This window comes from Arvicola amphibius, chromosome 11 (assembly GCF_903992535.2).
Source record: "Arvicola amphibius chromosome 11, mArvAmp1.2, whole genome shotgun sequence".
Taxonomy (NCBI): domain Eukaryota; kingdom Metazoa; phylum Chordata; class Mammalia; order Rodentia; family Cricetidae; genus Arvicola; species Arvicola amphibius.
In genome coordinates this window covers 57,015,736-57,034,006 of record NC_052057.2, presented here as the reverse complement: position 1 = coordinate 57,034,006, position 18,271 = coordinate 57,015,736, and the positions used below count along the sequence as shown (strand labels likewise).

The window sequence follows — 18,271 nt, the reverse complement described above, 5'->3', positions numbered from 1 at the left end:
AGAGCTGATTGGCCTGCAAGGGGACCTGAAAGTCTGCAGGAGGATCCATCGTTCTTTGGGGTGAGTGAGGAGTGAGTGCCCGAACCGCGGCAGCTGCCCGGAGAGGGACCACCGACTCTCCACAACTCCCCCTGCCACCAGCACACTTCCTGCTCTTCCTGCAGGGGTTATTCTCCCCGGATACCGCCTCTCTCTCCCTGTCCCTTCCCAGCTTGCACCCAGAATCCTCCCCCCCTCCCCCTGCCTCATCCTCCCGTCTTTGGGGCCACAAAATCCCACAGCTCAGCCTGTTTGGGCTCTGGGGACCCGGAATTGAGTGCACCCAGGCCGGTGGGAGGTCCCCTCCTTCATTTGACTGCCCGGAGCAAGGAGGATCCATCATTCTTTGGGGACACCAAACACCTCCGCGCTCCTTTTGAAGGAAGAGATGGGCAGGCGCCAATGCAGGAGCTCCTCCAACAACATGAAAGGCAACATGACATCACCACAAGCCAGACATCCCGAAACAACAGGAATTGAACACCCTACCCCAGAAGATATAGAAGAAACCGACATTAAACAGTACTTTATAAAAATAATAGAGGACCTTAAACAGGAGGTAAAAAACTGCCATAAAGAAATGGAGATGACAAACAAAAAGGTAGACGAAATAAATAAATCTCTCAAAGATACCCAAGAAAAACAAGAAAAACAAGAAAAAGCAATCAAACAGGTAAGGGAAACAGTACAAGACCTGATAAATGAAATGGAGGTATTGAAGAAAACACAATCTGAGGGACGACTGGAAATGGAAACTCTGAGTAAACGAACAGAAACTTCAGAGACAAGTATTTCCAACCGAATACAAGAGATGGAAGAAAGAATCTCGGACTCTGAAGATACTATAGAGGAAATAAACTCACAGATTAAAGATCTAAACAAATCTAACAAATTCTTAACACAAAACATTCAGGAAATCTGGGACACCATGAAAAGACCAAACCTAAGAATAATTGGGGTAGATGAAGGAGAAGAATTACAACTCAAAGGCCCAGAAAACATATTCAACAAAATTATAGAAGAAAACTTCCCCAACCTAAAGAAGGATGTTCCTATGAAGGTACAAGAAGCCTACAGAACACCAAATAGACTGGATCAAAAGAAAGCATCCCCACGCCATATAATAATCAAAACACAAAACATACAGAATAAAGAACAGATATTAAGAGCTGCAAAGGAAAAAGGTCAAGTAACATATAAAGGGAAACCTATCAGAATTACACCTGATTTCTCAATGGAAACCATGAAAGCCAGAAGAGCTTGGATAGATGTGCTACAGACACTTAGGGAACATGGATGCAAGCCTAGACTATTATACCCAGCAAAGCTTGCATTCACCATTGATGGAGAAAACAAGATATTCCAGGACAAAAACAGATTTAAACAATACGTAGCCACAAATCCAGCCTTGCAGAAAGTAATAGAAGGAAAATCACAAACCAAGGAGTCCAACAACGCCGACAATAACTCAGGCATCTAGCGACCCTTCACCAGCACAACTAGAAGAAGGGAAACACACAAACTCTACTACTAAAAATGACTGAAGTTAACAACCACTGGTCATTAATATCACTTAATATCAATGGACTCAATTCACCTATAAAAAGGCACAGGCTAAGAGACTGGATACGAAAACAGAATCCAACATTTTGCTGTTTACAATAAACACACCTCAACCACAAAGACAGGCACCTACTCAGAGTAAAGGGTTGGGAAAAGGTTTATCAAGCAAATGGCCCTAAGAAACAAGCGGGTGTGGCCATACTAATTTCCAACAAAGTCGACTTCAAACTAAAATCAATCAGAAGAGATGGAAAGGGACACTTTATACTCATAACAGGAAAAATCCTCCAGAATGAAGTCTCAATCCTGAATATCTATGCCCCTAATATAAAAGCTCCCACTTATGTAAAAGAAACACTTCTAGAACTCAAGGCAGCCATCAAACCACACACACTAATAGTTGGAGACTTCAACACTCCTCTCTCACCAATGGACAGGTCAATCAGACAGAAACCTAACAGAGAATTGAAAGACTTAATGGAGGTAATGAACCAAATGGACTTAACAGACATCTATAGAACATTCCACCCAAATAGGAAAGAATATACCTTCTTCTCTGCGGCGCATGGAACCTTTTCGAAAATTGACCATATACTTGGTAACAAAGCAAACTTCCACAGTTACAAAAAAATATTAGTAACCACCTGTGTCTTATCGGATCACCATGGATTAAAATTAGAATTCAACAACAATGCTACCCCCAGAAGGCCCACAAACTCATGGAAACTGAACAGTCAACTACTGACCCACACCTGGGTCAAGGAAGAAATAAAGAAAGAAATTAAAGTCTTTCTTGAATTTAATGAAAACAAAGACACAACATACTCAAACCTATGGGACACAATGAAAGCAGTGCTAAGAGGAAAGTTCATAGCACTAAGTGCCCACTTAAAGAAAACGGAGAAAGCACTCATTGGTGACTTAACAGCACACCTGAAAGCTCTGGAAAAAAAAGAAGCAGACTCACCTAGGAGAAGTAGAAGACTGGAAATAATCAAACTGAGGGCAGAAATCAACAAAATAGAAACACAGAAAACAATCCAAAGAATCAATGAAACAAGAAGCTGGTTCTTGGAGAAAATCAACAAGATTGACAAACCCTTAGCCAAACTAATCAAACGGCAGAGGGAGAACACGCAAATTAACAAGATCAGAAATGAAAAGGGGGACATAACCACAGACACAGAGGAAATTCAGAAAATCATTAGATCTTACTACAAAAGCCTGTATGCCACAAAATTGGAAAATGTAAAAGAAATGGACAGTTTTTTAGATAAATACCATATACCAAAGTTAAACCAGGACCAGGTAAATGCTCTAAATCGTCCTGTTAGTCGCGAAGAATTAGAAACTGTTATCAGAAACCTCCCTACCAAAAAGAGCCCAGGACCAGATGGTTTCAATGCGGAATTCTACCAGAACTTCCAAGAAGACCTAATACCTATACTCCTTAAGGTATTTCATAATATAGAAACATAAGAGTCACTGCCAAATTCCTTCTATGAAGCTACAGTTACCCTGATACCTAAACCACACAAAGACTCAACCAAGAAAGAGAATTACAGGCCAATCTCACTCATGAACATGGACGCAAAAATTCTCAATAAAATACTGGCAAACCGAATCCAAGAACACATTAGAAAAATTATCCATTACAATCAAGTAGGCTTCATCCCAGAGATGCAGGGCTGGTTCAACATACGAAAATCTATTAATGTAATCCATCATATAAACAAACTGAAGGAAAAAAACCATATGGTCATCTCATTAGATGCTGAAAAAGCATTTGACAAAATTCAGCACCCTTTTATGATAAAGGTCTTGGAGAGATTAGGGATACAAGGGTTATTCCTAAATATAATAAAAGCTATTTACAGCAAGCCGACAGCTAACATCAAATTAAACGGAGAGAAACTCAAGGCTATCCCACTAAATTCAGGAACACGACAAGGCTGTCCACTCTCTCCTTATCTCTTCAATATAGTGCTTGAAGTTCTAGCAATAGCAATAAGACAACATAAGGGAATCAAGGGGATTCAATTTGGAAAGGAAGAAGTTAAACTTTCATTATTTGCAGATGATATGATAGTATACATAAGCGACCCCAAAAACTCCACCAAAGAACTCCTACAGCTGATAAACTCCTTCAGTAACGTGGCAGGATACAAGATCAACTCCAAAAAATCAGTCGCCCTCCTATACACAAAGGATAAGGAAGCAGAGAGGGAAATCAGAGAAGTATCACCTTTCACAATAGCCACAAATAGCATAAGATATCTGGGAGTATCGCTAACCAAGGAAGTGAAGGATTTATTTGACAAGAACTTTAAGTCTTTGAAGAAAGAAATTGAAGAGGATACCAGAAAATGGAAGGATCTCCCCTGCTCGTGGATTGGGAGGATCAACATAGTAAAAATGGCAATTCTACCAAAAGCAATCTATAGATTCAATGCAATCCCAATCAAGGTCCCATTAAAATTCTTCACAGAGATTGAGAGGACAATAATCAACTTTATATGGAAAAACAAGAAACCCAGGATAGCCAAAAAAATCTTATACAATAAAGGTACTTCTGGAGGCATTACCATCCCTGACTTCAAACTCTATTACAGAGCTACAGTATTGAAAACGGCTTGGTATTGGCATAAGAACAGAGAAGTTGACCAATGGAATCGTATAGAAGACCCGGATCTTAAACCACAAACCTATGAACACCTGATTTTTGATAAAGGAGCCAAAAGTACACAATGGAAAAAAGAGGGCATCTTCAACAAATGGTGCTGGCATAACTGGATGTCAACCTGTAGAAGAATGAAAGTAGATCCATATCTATCACCATGCACAAAACTCAAGTCCAAATGGATTAAAGACCTCAATATTAATTTGAACACATTGAGATTGATAGAGGAGAAAGTGGGAAGTACTCTACAACAAATGGGCACAGGGAACCGTTTCCTATGCATAACCTCAGCTGCACAGACTTTAAGGGCAACATTGAATAAATGGGACCTCCTGAAGTTGAGCAGCTTCTGTAAAGCAAAGGACATTGTCACTAAGACACAAAGGCAGCCTACTGACTGGGAAAAGATCTTCACCAACCCTGCAACTGACAAAGGTCTGATCTCTAAAATATATAAGGAACTCAAGAGACTAGACGGTAAAATGCCAATTAACCCAATTAAAAAATGGGGCGATGAACTGAACAGAGAATTCTCAACAGAAGAAGTTCGAATGGCCAAAAGACACTTAAGGTCATGCTCAACCTCCCTAGCTATCAGGGAAATGCAAATCAAAACAACTTTGAGATATCATCTTACACCTGTCAGATTGGCTAAAATCCAAAACACCAATAATAACCTTTGCTGGAGAGGTTGTGGGGTAAGGGGCACACTCATCCATTGCTGGTGGGAATGCAAACTTGTGCAACCACTTTGGAAAGCAGTGTGGCGGTTTCTCAGGAAATTCGGGATCAACCTACCCCAGGACCCAGCAATTCCACTATTGGGAATCTACCCAAGAGATGCCCAATCATACAACAAAAGCATATGCTCATCTATGTTCATAGCAGCATTATTTGTAATAGCCAGATCCTGGAGACAGCCTAGATGCCCTTCAGTGGAAGAATGGATGAAGAAACTGTGGAATATATACATGCTAGAATACTACTCAGCGGTAAAAAACAATGACATCTTGAATTTTGCATGCAAATGTATGGAAATAGAAAACACTATTCTGAGTGAGGTAACCCAGACCCATAAAGATGAACATGGGATGTACTCACTCATATTCGGTTTCTAGCCATGATTAAAGGACATCGAGCCTATAAGTTTGGGATCCTTGAGAAGATAATAAGAAGAACCTCCACCTGACGATAGATGAAGAAAATGACAGAGCCCCACCTTGGAGCACCGGACTGAGCTCCCAAGGTCCTGATGAGGAGCAGAAGGAGAGAGAACATGAGAAAGAAAGTCAGGACCGTGAGGGAACCTCCAGCTGGCGACAGATGGGGAAGGTGACTGAGCCCCACATTGGAGCACTGGACTGAGCTCCCAAGGTCCCGATGAGGAGCAGAAGGAGCGAGAACATGAGGGAGAAAGTCAGGAACGAGAGGGGTGCGTTCACTCATGGAGACGGTGGGACAGAACTAATGGGAGATCACCAACTCCAGTTGGAATGGGACTGATGGATCATGCGACCAAACCCGTCTCTCTGAGTGTGGCCAACAGCGGGGGCTGACTGAGAAGCAAAGGACAATGGCTCTGGGCTCTGATTGTTCTTCATGGACGGGCTCTGTGGGAGCCTTCTCAGCTTGGTCGATCACCTTCCTGGACCTGGGGGGAGTTGGGAGGACCTTGGTCTTAGCATAGAGTGGGGAACCCTGATGGCTCCTTGGCCTTGAGAGGGAGGGAGGGGAGGTATGGGTGGAGGGGAGGGGAGGGAAGGGGGAGAAGGAGGGGAGAGAAAGGGGAGAAGGAGGGGAGGGAGGGGGGAGGAGGAGGGAAGGAGATGGAAATTTTTAAATATAAAAAAAAATAAACCATGAGGAAAAAAAAAAAAAAAGAAAAACCCATATGATCATCTCATTGGATGTTGAGAAAGCATTTTACAAAATCCAACAGCCCTTCATGGAAAATTTATTGACAGATCAGGGACACAAAGAATGTATCTAAACATAGTAAAAGCAATATACAGCATAGTAACAGCCAGCATCAAATGGAGAGAATAAATAGAGAGAAACTCAAAGTGATTTCACTAAAATCACACACAGGACAAGGCTGTCCACTCCTCCCATATATATTGAAAATAGTTCTTGAAGTTCTAATTGTTAGACCAAAATTATCTCAGGGACTGTACCTCAAGGCCTATACAGAAGTACAAAGCATACATGGCTCAAGTTCAGGGCCTATACTTAAAAGCCTGTATGACAGAAAAAAGCCTGGCTTGAGTTTGAGTAGGGATGAGACAGCAAAGACTAGATAGACGCCCTCCAGGCAGAAGGAAGGCTTGGCTGCCTCTCATTTGCTGGAGGTACCCCTACATCTCAGGATGTCACTTAACATATATAAGCTGGCACTCACAGTAATAAACTGAGTTCCTACTTTGACTCAACTCCCTACCATGTCTGATTGTCCTGCATCATGGGGCTGCAGAATGGGCAGATAGCATACTCACCTTTCTCTGGGGAATAAGAAGACTCAGGAAGCCTAGCACTAACTAGAGCAGTTAGACAATAAAAGGAGATCAAGGGGATACAATTTGAGAAGTCAAACTTTTGCTATTTGAAGATGATATGACTATATATAAATTATAATATATAATATTATATATATAACTATATATATAATATATAATATATATGTATTATATATGACCCTAAAAACTCTATCAGGGAACTTCTACTTGGAAAAGCCTTCAGTAATGTGACAGGATACAAGATCAACTCAAAAAACTTAGTAGCTTTCCTATACACAAATGATAAAGAGTTTAAGAAAAGAATCAAGGAAACATAACCATTCACATTAGTCACAAATAAAATAAGATTATACAATGGAAAACAGAAAGAATCTTCAACAAATGTTACTGGAATGTATGTGAGCATGTAAAAGAATGCAAATAGATCCATATCTATCCCCATACACAAATCTCATGTACCTCAACATAAATCTGACCACACTTAACCTGATAGAAGAGAAAGCGGGAAATAGCCTTCAATTCCTGTGTACAGGAAACCACTCCCTATATTTAATTCCAATAGCACAGACACTGATCTTGTACTGGCTTTTTGGAGTTCATTGCCTCGGAGGGATACCTTGCTTAGCTTAGATATAGTGGGGAGTGCCTTGGATTTGCCTCAAAGTTATGTGCTAGACTTTGTTGACTCCCCAAGGGAAGCCTTACCCTTTGTGAGGAATGGGTGAAGAAGTGTGTGGGGAAAGTGGTGGAAATGGAAAGAGGGAAGGAAGTGGTAACAGGGATAGTTATGTAAAATGAGAAAAGATTTTATTTAAACAATTCTTAATAAAAAGTGTACTATAAAAAAGAACAAGTTGTATATAATGACATCACTCTGGATTTGTGCTGTGTAGCAGTTTTGAATGTGTGGGACACAATTGGAGAAATGGAAAAGAAAACTGTATAATTTACAAAAGTTATACAGGGCCCAAAGGAAGACTTTACAGATTTCTTACAAAAACTTCTTCAGCATTAAATAGAATGATACAAAATTAAGAGGCTACACAAATAATAATTAAATCTCCAGCTTTTAGAAATGCCACTCCTTTATGCAAAAGGATAATTAGGCTGTTAAAAGCAAGGTCATCACCTTGGATGAATGGAGTCAATATATATCGACTCTCATGACCATATTGATACATAAGTAGGAGATGTGATTTGCAGAGGTGTAGAGGGCCGGTTTTGAAGTGCATAGAAACTCTGTGCAAGGGAGACTTGCTGAAAGGCTTGGCAAACCAAGTTGTGAGGAGGCAAACCTGTCCCATCAGTAGGGTGCCTTGCCAACAGTCACTCCTTGAGAACACAGATGTGCACTGTAGTTCAAAGTCTCTGATTAGGTTGTGGTTTGTCTTCTGATGAGGTGTTTATATATATTATATTACAACAGAAGTTTTTTCCCATAACACCAATCTTTTTGTTTAGATTAGCTAGGCCATGAAGCTCTTGAAATTAGTTGCAACCAAGTGACTAGTCTATGAAACCATTTTCATGTATTATGGGAACCTAGTTTGAAACATGATTTGAGTATTATAAAAAGAGCACTGGCTTTGCAATAAAGTATGCAGTTGTATCTCCTACTCTGCATCCCGTGTCCTGATTTCTGCGGCACTACCCAGGGTCATCCATAACCGAGGAGGCTGGGGAATGGTCCCCAACAATTGGAACCTGAACAGGGACCCTGAAAGAACGTTAGGAGTGCCAGAAAAAAAAGTAAGTAATTACAGGGTAATGGGACAAGGTTACTCTTCTCCTTTTCTGTCTATGCTTAAGCATTTGCTGAAAACTTGTGGTGCTCATATATCTATGTCAGACTTAGAGATGTGTCTTGAAATTATCAAAGCATATGATTCTTGCTTTCCCTCAGATGAGAATTTAATGAATATAGGAAATTAGGATCGGGTTTGGATGAACGTTGAGAAGGCTGTGAAGCAAGGTGAAAAAATACCCGTGCACTTTTGGTCTGTATGGTCTCTTGTTTATGTAGTTTTTAAAGTCGTGCAGACAGTGAAAGACTTAGCATCCGAGGTTCTTACTCGGGTGAAAGAAATGCAGGTTAGTGAAGAAATGCAAACTGAGGTTGAAAAAGATAATTCCTAGTTAGTTGAGATGCCAGTTGAGGTTACTCAGAAAGATAATGAAGTTACTAAGAAGAGGAAAATGAGTTAGAAAAACAGCTGGAAGAATTGTTAACAATCGCCAAAGATAAAGTGAAAGTAAAACTGTCAGCTCCTCCACTGTCGAGGCAATCATTTAAGGCAGCTGCAGTAAGAAGATATGCAAAATATTTGAATGATTTGAGTATTATAAAAAGAGCACTGGCTTTGCAATAAAGTATGCAGTTGTATCTCCTACTCTGCATTCCCTGTGTCCTGATTTCTGCGGCACTACTCAGGGTCATCCATAACCGAGGAGGTTGGGGAAGGGTCCCCAACACAGAAGTTTGAAGAACATCAAAATTTTAAATGTTAAAATTGTGGTAAACAAGGTCACCTTAAAAGAGATTTTAGCCAGGGCATTCCTAGAGACAACATTTTACAAAGAACAATAATAAATTCATAACACAACTCCCTTCTGGATTGTGCAGAAGGTTTGGCAAAGGCAGGCATAAGACTGATGAATGTAGATCAATGAAAAATATTCAAAATAATCCTTTACCATTATGAAACTCTATGAGTGGTCTCTCACAGGCTTCTATGTCTTTCAGAATATCCTGATTTGCAGAAAAGTCTGTTAAATATGCTTGGCCTGTAGGGCAAAGATGCACGCTCCAATGTTGTAGAAGAATTTTGGGTGACTGTTCAGGCAGCTAGCTGTTTCTGTCATTTCTCACACTTTTCAATGTTGTTTGCTTGTTCTCCCTGCCTATTTAATTAATATTATTTTAGCCTTGTGTCTATGAGAGAGTTGAGGACTAAGTACTTAGAGTTTTTCTTGTTTTCCTGATGCAGAAATAAAAGCATGATAGAAAGTAAATTACGTAAAAGATTTTGGACTCAAGATAGGATAGACATGAAGTATTTTCTCTGAATTTTCAAATGCAAATGGACAAGACATTGTTGATATATTTATTTCCTTTACATATTACATATAGTTATTGTACTTATTGTATATAATTATTCTTATAATATTTATAGACTTTTTATTTTGGACAAAAGTGGGGAGGAAGTATGGTATTTCATTTGTCTTTTAATAAACAAAGCTAGCCTGAAGATCAGAGTGTAAAACAGTCATTCCAGTCCATCATCAAAACCAGCCTATAATGGTATACAACTTTAATCACATCAGCCCACTCTGGTTCGCCATGAATGCTAGGCATTGGTTTACACCTTTAATCCCAGCACTAGAGAGGATTATAGCACTAGAGGGGATAAAAGGCAGGATGAGAAAGGAACTTGCTCTCGTTCATTCCAAAGATTTCATAGAGGTAAGAGCTCTCTAGTAACTTGGCTGCTTTACTCCTCTGATTTTCAGATTTAATTCCCAGTATCTGTCTCTGTGTTTTTATTGTTTGTGTCATAATGGATAGAAGGTATTTTTTTTCAATGAAAGAATCAGCATTTGTGTTGTCAGAAGACAGACTTGTACAACAAAGGAAAAATGAACCCAGACTAAATCTACCCATCTCAATCAAGAGATTCTCAATAAAGTCATCAATGATACATAATGACACAAATAGCCTTTATAAAATTTTGGGAAAATACAATGTTTACAAGAAGAGGATTTAAGCCACACACTTTCTCTCTCATTTTGTATGAAAACTAACTCAAAACAGCTAAAAAGCATGTATATAGGATCCAAATCACTAAAATTATTATCAAAAACATAGTATACAAGTTAGTTTATAAGTCATGATGAAAATATCCTAAGTACACAATGCACAGGAAATAAAACAATGCTCTGAAAAAAGTCATTATATCAAATTATAAAAACTTCTAAATTGAAAAGCTAATATTCAAGACTTAGATCCCAACCCACAATAAAAGAAAATTTTGCCAACTGTTCATGAGACACTCTGTTAATAATACAGGCTATAAAAAGAAACAAGATTTGACATATTCAGATTAGCAAACCATTAATACTATGAAAAGATAGCTCATATGATCTGGACAAATAATGAATTCCTTTATAAGAAAATGTTCAATATCTTAAATCATCAGAGAAGATAACCAAAAGTATGATTTGAATGACCTCTTATATACTTTGAAGATTATAGAAAAGAATGGAACCACAGTGCAGGGCTGTTAACTGAGTTTTCTGTGCCACCTGGCCACAGCCATTTTCCCCAAAGAAATATACAAAGACTTAACATTAATTAAAAACTGGTTGGTGTATTAGCTCAGGCTTCTTATTAACATTTACATCTTAAAATATCCCACAATTCTTGTCTGTGTTAACCATAAGGCTTGGTAGCTTTTATCAGTAAGGTGTTCTCTATGTTTTTTTCTTTGTGTTTGCCTTCCTCTGTCATAATTGCACACTGAGTCTTTCCTCTTCCCAGAATTCTCTTGTTCTGCTCACTCTGCCTACACTTCCTGCCTAACTACTAGCCAATCAGCATTTTATTAAAATACAAGTAACAAATCCTTACAGGGTACAAGATCATTGTCCCACATACTCTCCCCCCATTTTATTCAAAAAAAGAACTCTGAATCTAATTTCCTTTGTTTAGCTTTTTTCCAGATGATTATCCATAAAAACTTGTAGCTAACACTTTAAACATAGAAAAGCATCCATAATTTATTTTTGGGAATGTGGGCATAATTTTCTTGTCTACTTCCTGCTGATTAGGGATGCTGATATCTTATAGGGATCTAAAGAAAACTGAGAATTATAGTAAAGTCATGACTGGAATATTCTGTGAGGCTTGATCATCTTGCCAGAAGTCTTGGTGCTGTTCTGGATATAGAACTCAGACATCTGGGCTACCTGCTCCTATCAGAGATTTCTCAAGGGGTCTCCCTTGATCAAACCTAATTTTTCTTAGGTCAGAATGAATCCATAGACTTTCATTTCCTTTGGTAACAAAAGCAAATCCTCTTCTTTAAAGTAACTTACCTTTCACTTAAATTTTGAAATCAAGGCATTTTCAATATATATATATATATATATATATATATATATATATATATAATGTTGATTAATCCAGCATCATTTATAATCAAATGTCTTTTAACAGCTGTTTCCTCTTCCTCAACCATTAAACAATTCAAAGACAACAAAATAACATAGAGTAACAAGATTTTCTGTGTAGTTTCCAACTTTACATGGCTTTATTTTACACCCACTTATTTTTATTTTTATTTTTAATGTTTGGCTTTTTGATATAGGGTTTCTCTGGGTTTCTTTGGCTTTCCTGGAACTCACTCTGTAGACAAGGCTGTCCTTGAACTCACAGGGATTCTCCAGTCTCTACCTCCCAAATACTGTGATTAAAGATCTGTGCTACCACACCCAACTACTCTCTTTCTTTCTCTCTTTTTTTAAGGACTTTATCCTTTTTTTCTTTCCCAAGACTATATATATTTTTATACACACTAAACAATTTAGAGATTTTTTTTGTTTGAATCTGTCTTTACTTATATCTCTCATTTTCTGATCACATGAGCCTTTAATTTGCTAAACAATATGGCTTGGGGGCTGGAGAGATGGCTCAGAGGTTAAGAGCACTGGCTGCTCTTCCAGAGGTCCTGAGTTCAATTCCAAGCAACCACATGGTGGCTAACAACCATCTGTACTGAGATCTGGCGCCCTCCTCTGGCATACAGGCATACATCGAGGCAGAATGTTGTATACATAATAAATAAATAAATCTTTTTAAAAAAACAATATGGCTTGGATTAAAGCCATGGCATCTGGACAGAAAAGAATTACAGATACACAATAGGACAGATTCAGACATAAAAGACCACTAACTGAGACACAGTGTGTTTTAAAAAATGTACGTAGGCTTGGGAGCGAGAAGAAAAAGAGTAAAGAGACAATAAATGTAATATAAGAGTACAGATACTCATAGATTAAAGGAGTAAAAATAATAACATAAATATTAAACTTGTAAAAAATGTAATAGAGTAAGAAAATAAGCCATGTAAAGATGGAATATACACAAAGAGTCTGGATTATGTATATTATTGAATTTTATTTAAATTTTTGTGAAGTAACTAAGTACAAAGAGATATTTCATTGCATGGGCTGCTAAGATTTACTACCATAAAGGTATCTTCAGAATTAGGGTCTAAGAATATGTTGTTTTGGAAATGTGGTTCTGCTCTTATTTCAACAGAGGATGAGAACCTGTGGATTTCTTTCAGACTAATGTGGTATTTTGGAACAAGGCCACCTGAAATATCACAAAGACCACCCCTAAAAATTACTTAACCCAACAAAAAGTGGGAAGCAGTTTGTACAGAACTATGTACAAATTCCAAAATATTGATTATAAACATTTGTTTACATTTAAAGGGGGATATGATATAGAGATTAATACTTTGCATTGTCATGGATCTTAGTATATTGATACAAATTTAAGGTCAATTTTGTTATATGTATATTTTTGCTTTTGATTAAGGCATTATGTCTGTGCAGCTCATTTAAAAATGTAATGTAGGGCCGGGCAACGGTGGCGCACGCCTTTAATCCCAGCACTCGGGAGTCAGAGGCAGGCGGATCTCTGTGAGTTCGAGACCAGCCTGGTCTACAGGAGCTAGTTCCAGGACAGGCTCTAAAGCCACAGAGAAACCCTGTCTCGAAAAACCAAAAAAAAAATGTAATGTAGGGCTGGAGAGATGGCTCAGTGGTTAAGAGCATTGCCTGCTCTTCCAAAGGTCCTGAGTTCAATTCCCAGTAACCACATGGTGGCTCACAACCATCTGTAATGAGGGCTGGGCCCTCTTCTGGCCTGCACACACACATACAGACAGAATATTGTATGGAAAATAAATAAATATTTAAAAATGTAATGTAAAATTAAGAAATACAGGTTAATAGATAATCATTTATAAAAGTCAAGCTTGTCATGTTAGATTTTCTAGATGTACAGATATATTTCAGATAGTTATTCTTCAAACATTTTAAATACTACAGAATTTAAAATGTTTTAAGAACTTAGACTTTACATGACAATGAGACACATCTGCTTCTGGAAGTACCAATAACTTGAAGCAGAAGATGGGCATTGAAGAGGCTCCTTATGGAGTTTGTTATCCATTTGGGAAAATAACTGGTCTTGACTGTACTGCTTAATGATATGCAGTGTAAACTGGACATACTTGACCCCCAGAGAAATGACTGGTGAACTTGCCTAAAGGTGAGACAGTCCTTTGGGTTTCCTGTTTCATAAAAGAATATGCCATACAATCTGCAGGACACAGAAGAAAGTGACTGAAAAACTGCCAATAAAAGTGGAACTGTCTGAAATTTCCTCCCTCATGGAAAAGTCTGCTGGATAATATTGGCCTGTAGACTGAATATGGATGCTCCTATGATACAGAAGAGCTTTGGGTGACTGTCCAGGCAGTGAGATGGCTCTGACAATTCTAGAGTTTTGGAAGTTACTTACAATGCAATTTCTGTTTACTTAGGTAATATTATATAATTCTGGAGTCTTTGATGAAGTTGAAGAATAAATAGTTGTAGTTTCTTTAGTTATGATAAATGTTAGAGTAGACACAAATATTGTAACTGTAATTATTGCTTGATATCTGTCTTGTTATATTTAATTTTATTATATTAAAGTTAAATCCCTCCTTTTTATTTAGACAGAAAAGGGGTGATAATGTAGGAAGTCCTTCTGTATATGTGTTGATTTTATTGCGTAATGAATAAAGAAACTGCTTTGAGGCTATAGCAGGGCAGAACAGAGCTAGGTGAGGAAAACTAAACTGAATTCTTAGAGAAAGAAGGCAAAGTCAGGGAGATGCCATGTAGCTTCCACCAGGGACAGACAAGACAGAACCTTGCCAGTAAGCAACAGCCACATGACAATGCACAGATTTTAAAAAATGGTTTAAATTAAGATGTAAGAGCTAGCCAGTAAGAAGTAAGAGCCAATAGGCCAAGCAGTGATTTAATAAATATAGATTCTGTGTGATTATTTTGGGGCTGAGCATCTGGGAATAAACAAGCAACCACCTACTACAGAGGGCTGAGAGAAAGTTCACCAAAATATTGAAAATATGACTGTCATATCATATCACACCATATTTTTGAATGTATGTCATAAGGAAATAAACATGGCATACAAAAATGGTCAGTTTGGTTGCTCACCTTCCTGGACTTAGGGGGAGCTGGGAGGACCTTGGACTTAACATAGTGAAGGGAACCCTGATGGCTCTTTGGCTTGGAGAGGGGCGGAGTGGGGGTATGGGTGGAAGGGAGGGGAGGGAAGGGGGAGGAGGAGGGGGGGAGATGGAAATTTTTAATTAAAAAAATGAGAAAAAAAAGGACTTGACTAGGTATCTATTACAGAATTTCCAGTTCTCAACATATGAAAGCAGCTGTGGTATCTACCACATACATACATACATACACACACACACACACACAGAGAGAGAGAGAGAGAGAGAGAGAGAGAGAGAGAGAGAGAGAGAGAGGAGAGACAGACAAACAGACAGACAGACAGACAGACAGACAGACAGACAGAAAGAAAGAAAGACAGAGACAGAGACAGTGAAACAGATAGAGACAGAAAGACTGAAAATAGAACAGATATGGAAGACTGGAAATTTGTAAGGATGGAAGAGTGGAGCAGGTAAAAGAGAGTGGAAGGTGAGTAGACAGGATAAATGTGTGACATATGAATGAATAAAATTACAGTGAAACTCATTAACTTGTAGGATCAACACTTATTAAGAAATACAATAAAATAGTTTGATAATATATATGAGTGATAGAAGCCTTTAATTTGTGGAGATGTTTAGTATTCAGAAACTATAGTATTTCAAGAAAACAAAATTCTAGGTTTCGGGAAAATTTTGCAATTATTTCATGCATAAAACCTACAGAGGTGTTACAACTACTTCAGCAAAATAAATGTTTCTTATTCAATAATTTTTGAAAAGATATTTGTAAGTCTTAGAGAGATTCGATATTCTTCCTTAACATTTTATATTTTATACTTTTGCAATGTGAATGAAATAAAGTAAATTATTTCTATCTAAACTTTTGTTTAAAGGGAGTTTCCTACACCTCTATTCCAAAATTCTTTCAAATATCAAATTATTCAATGTGACTACAAAGTAACAAAATTGTACATAGAGAAGGATCTAATACTGTTTGTCTTTCATGTGGAAAATTTCAGAAAGACTTTAAAGTTCATGAAAAGGAAGTGCATCAGAAAAGTCACTGCACAGAACGCTGATAGTACATGGAATGAACTGTAAGAAAAACAATGCAGGATGAATTAGCAAAGGAATTTTAATAAATTTGCTATTATTGAAGATATAAGAAAAAAGGTGGTATTTTTATGTACAAGATTATGGATAATGAAGAGAACTCAAATCGAATGGCTGATTCTCTGTACATCTGAATAGGTGAAAGGATTTGGGCAGAAATTGTGGAATATTCCAAAAAATCTCAAATATGTGATATATTTTCATTGAAAATATGTATTATATAGTTATTACTTAACAGAAAATGCCTCAAAATACTGAGTCTATTGAGGAATAAAATATGAAGGGACAGATAATCTTGGTTTTTGTTAAAGTTTTAAAAAGAAACACAAGGAATTATATAAGAAACATAACACAAAGTAAAATTTGCATATGCTGTTTGAACAAATTTTATAGAGACCATTAATTGGAGAATATGTGAAAATTATATTACAAGCACTAAACAATAACATTTCTTTTTCAATAAAAATTCTTGATGACTTTATTTATTTTGCTGTAAGTTTTTAATAAATGGAGTTACCTGCTATGGTGACCAGGAGTGATGATCCCATGTATGCATAAAATGCTTGAAGAATGGCTTCTACAATCTGTGAGGCAACAGGAAGTTCAGCATCCAAAGCATTCTCAAACTTGGATACATTCTCTCTGTTCCCAGTCACTAACAGCACAATCCCAGTTAGAATAATGAGACAAAGAACACCCATCTTCAACAAACTGCTGATGCTATTAAACCAAAACACATTAGTCAGCCCTCGAGTATTGAGAATTCCAATTGACCACAAAATAGCCAAAGCCAGACATTTCTTTGCTAGTTCTGGGGCTGGGCAGCCAACATAGAAAGGTTGTAATAGATAACTGGCTATCAGTAAGCTTTGAGCACCCAGTCCTAGGGAATAACCAAAAAGTTTAATCCAAAGACTACAGAAAGCAACAGAAGATCCAAGAGATTTTTTCAGGAAATAATAAGGTGCTGAGCTCACAGGGAAGGTTGTCCCAAGCTCTGCAAGACAGAGAGCACACATCATGCTCAATAGGGCACAAACTGCCCAAATGCTCAGATAAACAGGGATGTTCAATGAGGAGAATTTTAACACCCCTTTAGGAGCAACAAAAATCCCTGCCCCTATCACAGAACTAAATAAGAACATGTATCCACGGAAGAATCCTATTGCCCTTAAAAGTTGCATGCTTTTGTCTTTTTTGGTTTTTAAAATCCTGAGCAACTGACATTAAATCACACTGAAGTTGCTCCCCCAACTCTTTCAGAGCTCTCTCAAATAGGGCATTCTCAAAATGAGCAGCTTCATCTTTACACAATATTTTTATTTCTGAGTTTAACATGGATTTGCAAATAATTAACTAGTGCAATATTCTAGGATTTGATGGCTTTTTCCTAGAGCCACAGTTAAGACATGTCATGTGTAAATAATTTTTTAAAGTCAGAGAATCCTAATTAAGACAGCATTTTGAAGTGATTCATTAACTCTTTCTGGGTAATGTTGGCACATGCCTTTAATCCCAGCACTTGGGAGGGAGAGGCAGGTGGATCTCTATGAGTTTGAAATCAGCCTGTTCTACAAGAGGTAGTTCCAGGACAAATACCAAAGATACACAGAGAAACCCTGTCTTGAAAAACCAAAATATATATATATATATATAAACAAAGACTTTTATTTTGTAAAATAATGTTATTTATCTACATTAAGATTGTGAACCTTAAAACTATAACTCTTGAAGGAAAGCTTTTTTAGTAGCAGAGTAAACTTTAAACCATAAACCTGGTGCATGGAGAAACTGAAGAAAAACTGAAAGAAAAGCTGAAGAAACTTTCTTGATTATTTTTATAATGTATTCTTACATAATCTAAATCAGTATAACAGTTTCTGTTAGTACAAAAAATGTAATTAAAGAGGAGAAAAATAAAATTAGTTTTGTAGGGAAAGTATGTTCAATTAATTTTTTTATAGTTTCCATTGTGACTTAGATTCTTCATGTAGCTACAGCTTAACAAAGTTAGCAATGGTGTGAATAGGCATACATCTTTTAGTCAA

General features: G+C 37.6%; 1 protein-coding gene across 1 annotated transcript in view; it reads right to left on the bottom strand.

Moving 5' to 3' along the window:
- The window catches only part of LOC119826107 (solute carrier family 7 member 13-like), a 47,013-nt gene extending 29,606 nt beyond the window's left edge, over nucleotides 1-17,407 (bottom strand). The window contains exon 1 of the mRNA XM_038347122.1: nucleotides 16,741-17,407. Coding sequence (XP_038203050.1) covers nucleotides 16,741-17,407 — 667 coding nt within the window. The remainder of the gene's footprint in view (nucleotides 1-16,740) is intronic.
- Nucleotides 17,408-18,271: the final 864 nt, after the last annotated feature.